General features: G+C 41.4%; 1 protein-coding gene across 1 annotated transcript in view; it reads left to right on the forward strand.

Annotated features, from left to right (window-relative positions):
- The first annotated feature begins 3372 nt into the window (after window positions 1-3372).
- Window positions 3373-10446, forward strand: part of SPAG1 (sperm associated antigen 1) — a 70106-nt gene continuing 63032 nt past the window's right edge. The window contains exons 1-2 of the mRNA XM_081817074.1: window positions 3373-5932; window positions 9905-10046. Coding sequence (XP_081673200.1) covers window positions 9907-10046 — 140 coding nt within the window. The 5' untranslated portion in view covers window positions 3373-5932; window positions 9905-9906. The remainder of the gene's footprint in view (window positions 5933-9904; window positions 10047-10446) is intronic.

A 10446-nucleotide genomic window follows, 5' to 3' on the forward strand; every position in this document is an offset into this window, starting at 1 on the left:
TTTGCTGTTAATGTATAGCTTTTGATTAGTGTATATATCTTTACAAATACAAATAACATTTCATTTTAAAATCCATCTTGTATTTAGATATCTATTTAATAGTTTCTATAAAGAAAAGTTTTTTGTTCAATTACATGATTTATAATTTACTTTTATTGTATATGTAATCTGACAGAGTGAAAGTTTAAAGTGCTTCCCTAAAGCACACTTAATTAAGGCCTAGAATCTTTTGGGATTCTTGTTAAAAATGAAGTTTTCTAGGGCCCTGTGAAGGTCTGATTAAGTAAGTTCCTTGGAAACTACTGTTTTACATCACCAACTGTAAACTCTCCAGCATCATTTTGTATTGAGTATACCAATGTGCATGCATGCATTATTTTGTGTTAAAATTTTCATTTTACTTGATATAGGCCTTCTGTATGTATATATAAGGCTTGACTATATTTTAAATCTTGGGTGAGGAAAAAGAAACTTTAATGGTTGCATCTGTAAGGCAAAATCAACCCTAAGTAAAGTGGATGAAGCAGATTATTAAGGCAGGTGTAGTTTCTGAGGTATAATCATTAAGGTAAAAAATTCTGCTTTCAGGATATATAAAGATATATATATATGGACTTGTTTACACTGACCTATGGATAAACGTTTAAAACTTTTGCCCTTTTGCCTTGATCTTAGGGATATGGATACTCGAATACTCCCATTTGTTCCAGGATTCCATCATTATGGGATGTCATCTGACATTCATTTTGAAGATTAGATATATTCCATCTTCACTATTAGCTATGTGTGTCTCTGACATTCAAAAAATTAAGTGCCATTTTAAAAAAGCACCTATATTTCTATTAACATCCTTGAATACTAAGTTCTATAAATTTTTTAAGTGCTATACAAAGTACTACCATGCTCAGATTTTTATTTATTTATTTTTTAAAGATTTTATTGGACAGACAGCGAGAGAGGGAACACAAGCAGGGGGAGTGGGAGAGGGAGAAGCAGGCTTCCCATTGAGCAGGGAACCCGATGCAGGGCTCGATCCCAGGACCCTGAGATCATGACCTGAGCTGAAGGCAGACGCTTAACAAATGAGCCACCCAGGTGCCCCCCATGCTCAAATTTTTAAAGAGTGCCTCCTAGGTCCAGGTTTTCCTTTAGCCATACCTTTCATAATTTTGTAATTCTGCTCTGTTCCTTCTTGACCTTGTCTTTTTCAGACAAAAGAGTCCCAATAAATATGATAGGACAGTCCCCTAAACAAATCCTAACACTTCGGATAATGTTCCTCTTAGCTGTTTTGATCATAGTTCTTTTATGTATCATTAATTTAATTGAATATTATTTGGTTAACTAGACAGTGGTTTAGTGGAAAAAGCATTACCACTGGAACTTAAGACCAGCATTTCAACTAGTCCCCTCTTTGTGTCCCTTACATCTATAAAAATGGAAGCCATTTTACCTCTTGCCTCCCTGGACAGTTTCAAGAAAAAAAGGTAAAATAGGTACAAAATTGCTTTAAAAGATGGTTTTGGGGGTGCCTGGGTGGCACAGTCGGTTAAGTGTCCCAAGTCTTTAGTTTCAGCTCAGGTCGTGATCTCAGGGTCGTGGGCTCGAGCCCCGTGTCAGGCTCTGCACTGAATGCAGAGACCCTCTCCCTCTCCCTCTGCCCCTCCCCTCTGTACACACCCTCTCTCTCTCAAAAATAAATAAAAACAAATCTTAAAAAAAAAAAAAGACTTTCAAATAGTGTTCTGTAAGTATAAATATCAGCAAATCTGAGCTTAGAGTTACCACATAACTTGTCCCGTACTTAAACTGCTTACCAATGACTATGGACATGCATGTCCATGAGAAAAGCATGGAAATTGATTCAAATCCAGCCCTGCTACTCAGTGACTAGCCAGTTCATTTCTTTTAACTTCAACTTCATTGTCAAAGTGGAGGAATTTATGATGGTCAATATGGTGCTTTGAGGCTCTGAAGTTATCTCGAGATTAAAGTTGTGAAAAATGTAAAAATAGTAGATGAAATCAGAAATGGCCAATCTTGGGGCTCCTTGGTGGCTCAGTCAGTTAAGCGTTGGACTCTTGATTTTGGCTCAGGTCATGAACCCAGGGTTGTGAGATGAAGGTTCTCTCTCTCCCTCTGCACACCTCACCCTCCACTGTGTTTGTGTGTGTGTGTGTGTGTCTGTCTCCAAAAAAAAAAAAAAAAAAAAAAGCCAGTCTTAGGAGTCTGGCTGGCTTAGTCGGTAGAGCATGCAACTCTTGATCCTCGGGGTTGTGAGTTCGAGCCCCATGTTGGGTGTAGAGATTACTTAAAAATCTTTAAAAAAAAAAAAAAAAAAGGCCAGTCTTAAGACTAAATTATATAAGTTGAGAAAATGTAAAAACAAGTTGTCTCCTCACATATACAAATACATGGATATCCCCACCCTTCCTAGAATAAGTTCTGTGCAGAAAATTAGTCAAGAGGGAGTGGTTATTTGAGCAGAAGGCTGAAGGATGAGATAGTAAGACAAGGGGAAGGAGCATTCCTGAAATTGAGGAAATAGCCATTGTAATGTCTCGGGGTGGATGTTCCCACTTTAGAATGAAGCCCATGTGGCTCAAACTTTGAGTTAGGCAGAGGCCTGCTTATGTATGGTCTTGTGATGGGAGTAAACAGGACAGTAACATGATTTAAGACAAGATTACTTGAGCTGGGGGCACATGGGTGGCTCAATCGTTAAGCATCTGCTTTAGGCTCAGGTCATGATCCCAGGGTCTTGGGATCAAGCCCTGCATCAGGCTCCCTGCTCCGCGGGAAGCCTGCTTTTCCCTCTCCCACTCCCCCTGCTTGTGTACCCTCTCTCGCTGTGTCTCTCTCTGTCAAACAAAATCTTAAAAAAAAAAAAAAAAGATTACTTGAGCTGTTCTGTGAGAATGGATAATGTAGGGATGGATGGGTAATGGATGGGGAAGCCAGTTAAGGACCACCTGTAATAGTTCAGGATAATGATAATGGCAGGCTAGAGTGGTAGCAGTGGAGGGACTAAGAAGTGGCTGGTTGTAAGATAACATTTTGAAGTTGAGCCAACGGGACTTATTGATGGATTGGCTATCATTTTAAGAGCTCAGTAAACAGTATGGACTTAAGTGAAAGGCTTTGGGTTCAAATATCCACAGTGTCGGGCGCCTGGGTGGCTCAGTTGGTTAAGCGACTGCCTTCGGCTCGGGTCATGATCCTGGAGTCCCGGGATGGAGCCCCGCATCGGGCTCCCTGCTCGGCAGGGAGTCTGCTTCTCCCTCTCCCACTCCCCGTTTGTGTTCCCTCTCTCGCTGTGTCTTTCTCTGTCAAATAAATAAATATTTAAAAAAAACAAAAAAACAAAAAAAACAAATATCCACAGTGTCTTTTGTTAACAGTGTGACTTCACCAGGATTCACTTTCCTCATTTGTAAGGTGGGCATGAAATAATGGCACCCACCTCACAGGTTAGTTGCAAAATAAAATGAATCCATAAAAACTCTTAGCCTAATCAGTGTTTATTATTATCACCATTGCTGTATTATTTTCCACACATGATTAGTTTCAAGATCAGTCTCCCAGTTTCCAGCCTTGCTGTCTCCATCCTCTTCAGATTGCTGTTTCAGAAATACGGATTTCATGGCACTGTCCTGAAAATCCTCAGTGGCTCTCCATTTTGATAAAGCCAAAAGTATTGGAATAGTATATTTGACTCCTTTTCTATCTCTGTCACCACTTCAACCCACCTCTCACTTAATCTTTTGGTTCCAAGGAGATGTTTGCAGTTCTTTAAGCAGGTAACAGTCCTTATTTCTTTCTTACCTGTGCCTTTCTCATGCTTTTCTCTCTGCCTGAAATGACCTTTTGTGTTGTTCTTAACCAGCATCAGAATTCTGAAGGATTGTTTCATAGTCTCCTAGCTTCCAGTATTTTTTTTAAGATTTTACTTATTTGAAAGAGCATGCTCGAGTGCATGGGGGGGGGGCCGCACTGGGAGGGACAGAGGGAGAAGTGGACTCCCCGCTGAGCAGGGAGGCCAATGTGGGGCTTGATCCCAGGACCCTGAGATCATGACCTGAGCCAAAGGCAGATTCTTAACTGACTGAGCCACCCAGGTGCCCCCGTCCACCTCCCCAGTATTGTTGAGATTCTTATTCCTAATTCTTTTTCATTTTTTCTCTGGAAATGTAGGATTCTCTTTGCCAGTGTACTGAAATTTTACAGTATGTGCCTTAGCATGGGGCTGTTTTCCACTGTTCTGGGTACTTGGTGGGTACTTTCAATCTGGAAAGTCAAGCTCTTCAATTCTGGGAAATTTTCTTGATTTATTTTTTATTTGAGAGAGCGCGTGCATGAGTGTGCAATTGGAGGGCAGAAAGAAAATCTTCAAGCTGACTCCTGGCTGAGCACAAAGCCCTGTGCTGGGCAGGGTCTCAGGGCCCATGAGATCACCACCTGCCCTGAAACCAAGAGCAGGATGCTCAACCAATTGAGCCATCCAGGCGGCCCCTCTTGAATTGTTTAATAACTTCCTACCTTCAATATTCTCTTTTCTCCAGATCTTTTTTAAAAAAATGTTAGACTTCATTGACCTTTCTCATCTTTCCTTTTCCTTTTTTTTTTTTCCTTTGCTCTTTGGAAGATTTCTTTAATTTTACTTTCTAATCCATAGTAATTTTCATTCTGGTGTAATTTTAATTTGTATAAGCTTATTTTTTCTCTATATTTGAATGTATTGGAATGTATACATTCGAAGAAAAACTAACACATACCTATCCTTGTTTCTTGGATGCAATGTCTTACCTCTATGAAGATGATAGTGGTAATTTTCATTTGCCTACATAGTCTATCCCCTTCAAGTTGCTTTTTACCCTACTTTTTAATTAAGCATAAATGTATATATACATAATTAATAACCAGAACAAAATATTGAGTATGAATGAAAAGAAAATTACAGAGTATGCGGAATTACAACCATTTCCCCAAATATTTAAAGGATTTCCTCCTGTGCTGGAAGTAAAACTATGTCAATTTACAGTAGTCAGTGTTTTAAACCTAGGACATAGTTTTGAGTGAAGTTTGCTGGCTGGAATGAGGTATGAAGTGACTTTACATGGACTGGGGCATGTGATGCTGACAAAGCAAACTAAGGTTTACTCTGAAGTTCAAATCTGTGCCTATAAAGGTGCAAATTTAGCATTCTCTGGCATTGGCAATGGAAATAATAAAAATATAGTCAGTCATATTTGCAGCAGAAGTTTTACCGCTATCAGTGTTTTTACCACTGTCAGTGACTGCTAAAGGACGTAGATCTAATTTAAGTGCAAAGGGAAGGAAAATAACATTGAGTTCCTATTATGTACCAGACATTAATCTGAAATTGTAAAAGTAAAATACATTCCCCCAACAATCTCTACTGTTTTATTCATCTGAATTGTATTACGCCTTATTTGCCTTTGTATCCCAGTGCCCCGTACGGTGTCTCATAACCACCACTCCGAAGATGTTGAATGCATACAAAGGAAGAGGGAACCTTGTCTTTCATTTACTCTTCTATGTAAAGGGAAGGAGCTAAGTCTGGGTTGCATTTTAGATATTCCGAACGTTTAATTCTATTTCTATAATTAAGTTGGAGTAGTTATCAATTTATCTTGCGGGTAGTATAACAATCCAGAACAGTAACGGCGTTTTAACTCTGGGAAACGGGTCCTCTGTGCGGGAGAGCATGGGCTGTGTGAGGCCTATCAGCGAGGTAGCAAGTCGAGGGCCAGCCAATCATCCGCAGAGGCTGTGGTCCCGCCCCCGGCGGTCAGCCTCTCACCAGTGGGGGCTGAGGCGGGGCGACACGCCCCGATCTCGGCACCTGCGGCGTCGGTGGTAAATTGTGCAGTGGTCACGTCCGCGGCGCCGAGTGGCGTCTGGGAACCAGGTGAGTACCTGCCGGCCAGGAGTAAATTACATCTCCCATCGCAGTTCCCTTCGGGAGCTGGGGTGAAAAGCGGGCCCCGAGAAGCAAATGCACGGTCGGATTCGACTGAGGAAGCCGGTTATGGGACGGAGAAACCGGGGGCTTTAGTTTACTGTGGCGGAGGGTGGCGGATGTTGGGACAGGGTCGCAACACGGGGGTTGCCGGGGTCTGCCGGCGGCCTCTAGTCCTGGAGACCAAACCGGGGAGTGGGGAGCAATTTCAGAGGGTCCTAAAGTGCCCCCTGACCGTTGGGTTGACGGTAGAGCTCCGGGTTCCTGGCCGGCCCCTCACCCCTGCCGTTCTCGGCCGCGCTGTACACAGAAACCGTTGCTACGGCTAAGGGAGCCATTTCCTTTCGATCTCCGCCTGCAGGGGGCGCTGGACCCTGTGGTTGTGGAGAGAACGTGCCTGGGGGAGGAAAACAGGTTTTCGTGTTACTTAACCATCTCAGTTTGCGCTGGAGGTATTTCTGTCAGCTGATTAGGGAATATGGGAAATGGATGTGGATCAGGATGACGGAGAAGAGATTAAATCCAACTAGAATCAAGGATTTTCGTAATCAAAGAAATTCCAACCGGATGTGGGAGTGTTCTAATGAGAGCAAATAAACTGTTGTATGATTTGTTTTTTGGAACTTGAGAGTTAACATTTAGTAGTCTTGAAATGTTCATCCCACCGGGGGGGGGGGGGGAACCCCAAACAAATATAAAGTTTTCAAAAAGGATTTTCAGAGAAATGTTAAACCAGTGTGCAGAATGAAATTAATTTGATTAGATAAGAGATGGCTCTGTCATTTAAAATGTTTTTCACTGTATTTTATTCAAATCGTGAAATCTCAGGGGTTGCAAGACAAATTCGAGATCATCCATTTTAATCCTGCTGGATGCTTAAGTTTCTCCCATCAAAGATCTGCCAAGTCTTTAGAAAAATTCTCCTAATGTAACCCATTCTGTTCTGGGCAGCATCAATAATTTAAAAGTCCTTCAAGTTGCTTTCCAGTAACTTCCACTCTTAAGGCTATCCTTGTGATGAATGTATCATCATCCTGGGCCCTGCCAGTATAGGGCGAAAACCATCTCATTTTTCAGCTGGATCTCATCGGAAAGCCGATGAACTGTCTTCTGTGTTCTTTGCCCCAGTCAAAGCCAGCAGGAATATGGAGAAGTTGACAGAGCCTTCTCTTCTTTTGCAGAGGTCTGATGTATGACCAGACTCCCAGAGGGCAGGCATGCTGAAGGAGATACTTTTGGTCAATTAGACCCATTGCTTCTTTTTGTTTTAAAATTTATAACCCAATGTGTTTTACTGTAGTGGTTTTTAAAACACTTTGACAATGACTCACGATGAGAAATATATTTTGCAACATGTGCATTTATGTTCACACTTGTCATTTGTATAGACACGAAATAAAAGTTTTTACAAAACAGCATTCACTTTAATGGTATGTGAAGTAGTCAGATTTTTTTTTGTTGCTGTTCTAGTGTGTCTCATTATAAAACAATGCTAATTGCAGCTCCCTAAATTGATTTCAGGGGTTGCCACCCACAATTTGAAAAGTCTGGGTATGATGGCTAAGTGTGTGGGCTCTGCAGTTGCCTACTGAGATTCAAATCCTCAGTCACTAAATAATTACATGACCTTGAGTAGGTTACTTAAAACACAAGCACTTCCTTTTCTGTAAAATGGGAGTAATTATTAATACCCTTCATGAGAGTGGTTTTGAAGATTATGTGAGATAATAATCCATGGCACAGTAATTTAGCTCCATAACTCTTAACTGTTATTACTGCTCTCTACTTAAAATAAAACCTACCTGATACAGTAGTTGAAAGATTAAATGAGGTAATATATGTACAATTCTTAGGATGGTACCCAGCACACATTAAGAGCTGTGTAGTATTTGTTGGTGTTATTATCATCATCATTAGCAACAGTATCATTAAAGTGAAACAGTCCAAGGCTCCTTTTTTCCCAATTCAGTTCAGCAAGTGTTTCTTAAGGGTATAAGGCACTACTTATGTTGGTCCTGAATATATGACGATGAATAAAGTAAGATCTCACAATCTAGAAGGGAAGACAAAAATAATTAGAATATGTGCTATGAGAAAGGTATGGGCCCAGTGTCGTTAGAACACAGCCGGGAGTGGGCAGCAGGGAATGGCGGAGAGGGTGATGTAAAGGACAGTTAAAGGATATTATTTGTGTTTGTGCTGAATCACAAAGCATGGTTGGGGTCTGAACAAACAGCTGAAGTAGAAGTAATTGAAATCAACATTAAAAGCTATCTTAAGGGCGCTTGGGTGGCTCAGTTGGTTGAGCGACTGCTTTCGGCTCAGGTCATGATCCTGGAGTCCCGGGATCGAGTCCCACATCGGGCTCCCTGCTCAGCAGGGGGTCTGCTTCTCCCTCTGCCCTCTTCCCTCTCGTGCTCTCTGTCTCTCATTCTCTCTCTCAAATAAATAAATAAAATCTTAAAAAAAAAAAAAACTATCTTAAAAAGCAGTTTGAGGGCACCTGGGTGGCTCAGATCATGATCCCGGGGTCCTGGGATCGAGTCCCCTGTCAGGCTCCCTGCTCAGTGGGGAGCCTGCTTCTGCCTCTGCCTCTCTCTCTCTTTCTGTCTCTCATGAATAAATAAAAATCTTTAAAAAAAAAAAAAAGTTTGAGCACCTAAGGGGACCAGAATATGCCATCCCCAAATAAGCCATTTAAGCATAAGGATTATTTTTTTAAAGATTTTTATTTATTTATTTGACAAAGAGAGACACAGTGAGAGAGGGAACACAAGCAGGGGGAGTGGGAGAGAGAAAAGCAGGCTCCGGCGGAGCAGGGAGCCCGACGCGGGGCTCGATCCCAGGACCCTGGGATCATGACCTGAGCCGAAGGCAGACGCTTGACGACTGAGCCACCCAGGAGCCCCAAAGCATAAGGATTATTTTAAACTGAAAACAATTAACAGGAAGAATTCTCACCCTCCCCCTTTCTGCCTAATAGCAGGGCATAAATTTCCCTTTGTAAAGGTGTCCCCTCCTCCCCTCTCTCACACCAGGAGGAGGAGAACAATCCTCATCATAGTAGATAGACAGCACCAGGATAAGGCTGCATACACAAATCTTAATAAGGAAACCATTATCGGGGCGCCTGGGTGGCTCAGTCGTTAAGCGTCTGCCTTCGGCTCAGGTCATGATCCCAGGCTCAGGTCATGATCCCAGGGTCCTGGGATCAAGCCCCACATCGGGTTCCCCGCTCTGCGGGAAGTCTGCTTCTCCCTCTCCCACTCCCCCTGCTTGTGTTCCCTCTCTCACTGTGTCTCTCTCTGTCAAAGAAATAAAAAATCTTAAAAAAAAAAAAAAAGGAAACCATTATCTTTCACTAGTTTCTCCCATATATTTACCTTCTCCTAAAAGCCAAACCCCCTTTTCCTTTGTCTAATCACTTATCCACAACTTATCACCCTTTGTTAAAATGGTATACAGGCTCCCAGGCCTAACAGTTTCTTTCTTTGGGTTTTCACTTTTCTATGAAGCCCCGCGCCCCCATGCATAAGTGTATAAAATAAACCTTTTCTCCTGTTAATGTGTATTTTATCAGTTTAATTTGGGAGTCTCAGGCACTGAACCTAAATGAGTAGAGGAAAAGTCTTTTCCTATTCTATAGCACCAAAACATGCTTTGTGTTCCAACTTTGCTTAAGTGGAGATTGAGGTAATCTATGTATGGTACTTAGTAATTTAGTTCCATGACTGTTAACTGTTGTTAGCAAGGAGAGAGAGTTTTAAAATGAGTAGCCTTCTTCCTTAGAGAAAACACACCTCCTTTTTCCATAGAAAGGAAAAATCAATGTTATAGAAATACCTAGATGGCTACTACTATCTAAATTCAGTATTACTATATATATTTGCTTCATAACTATTTACCTATACTACATTTCAGCCATGACTGCCAAAGATTATCCATCATTATGGGGCTTTGGAACAACAAAAACATTTAAAATTCCTGTGGAACATTTGGATTTCAAATATATTGAAAAATGTTCAGATATTAAACACTTGGAAAAAATTCTTTGTGTACTCAGGTAAGCATTCAAAAATCATTTTATGTTTCAGTATACCAATTATATTGTTGCCTTCTGAAAATTGAAACTCTTAGAAATATTGCACTTTCACATATTGAGATTGTTGTTTTGTTTTTTTCCCATGTTAGGTTCCAAAACTGTTGTTTTGATCCTGTGGTTAGTTCAGAGGGTTCTGGCTAGGTCTACTTCCAGCATGCAACGTAAGGCTCATCAGTGTTCAAGAGGACATTTTTCTTGCTTCCTCCACATTTTCTAGGAAAAGGTAGCCATGAGAGTAGCCATTAGAAAATAAGGTTAGCTCACCAGCCTACCAGTTGATAAAGTTCTTTGGTACTCCCCCCACGCCATACCATCTGCCAACATGGGTGGTGACTTACTGTGAGCTGGTCACAAGGAGAGG

This window comes from Leptonychotes weddellii, chromosome 4 (genome assembly GCF_054177405.1).
Source record: "Leptonychotes weddellii isolate Sample4059 chromosome 4, ASM5417740v2, whole genome shotgun sequence".
NCBI lineage: Eukaryota > Metazoa > Chordata > Mammalia > Carnivora > Phocidae > Leptonychotes > Leptonychotes weddellii.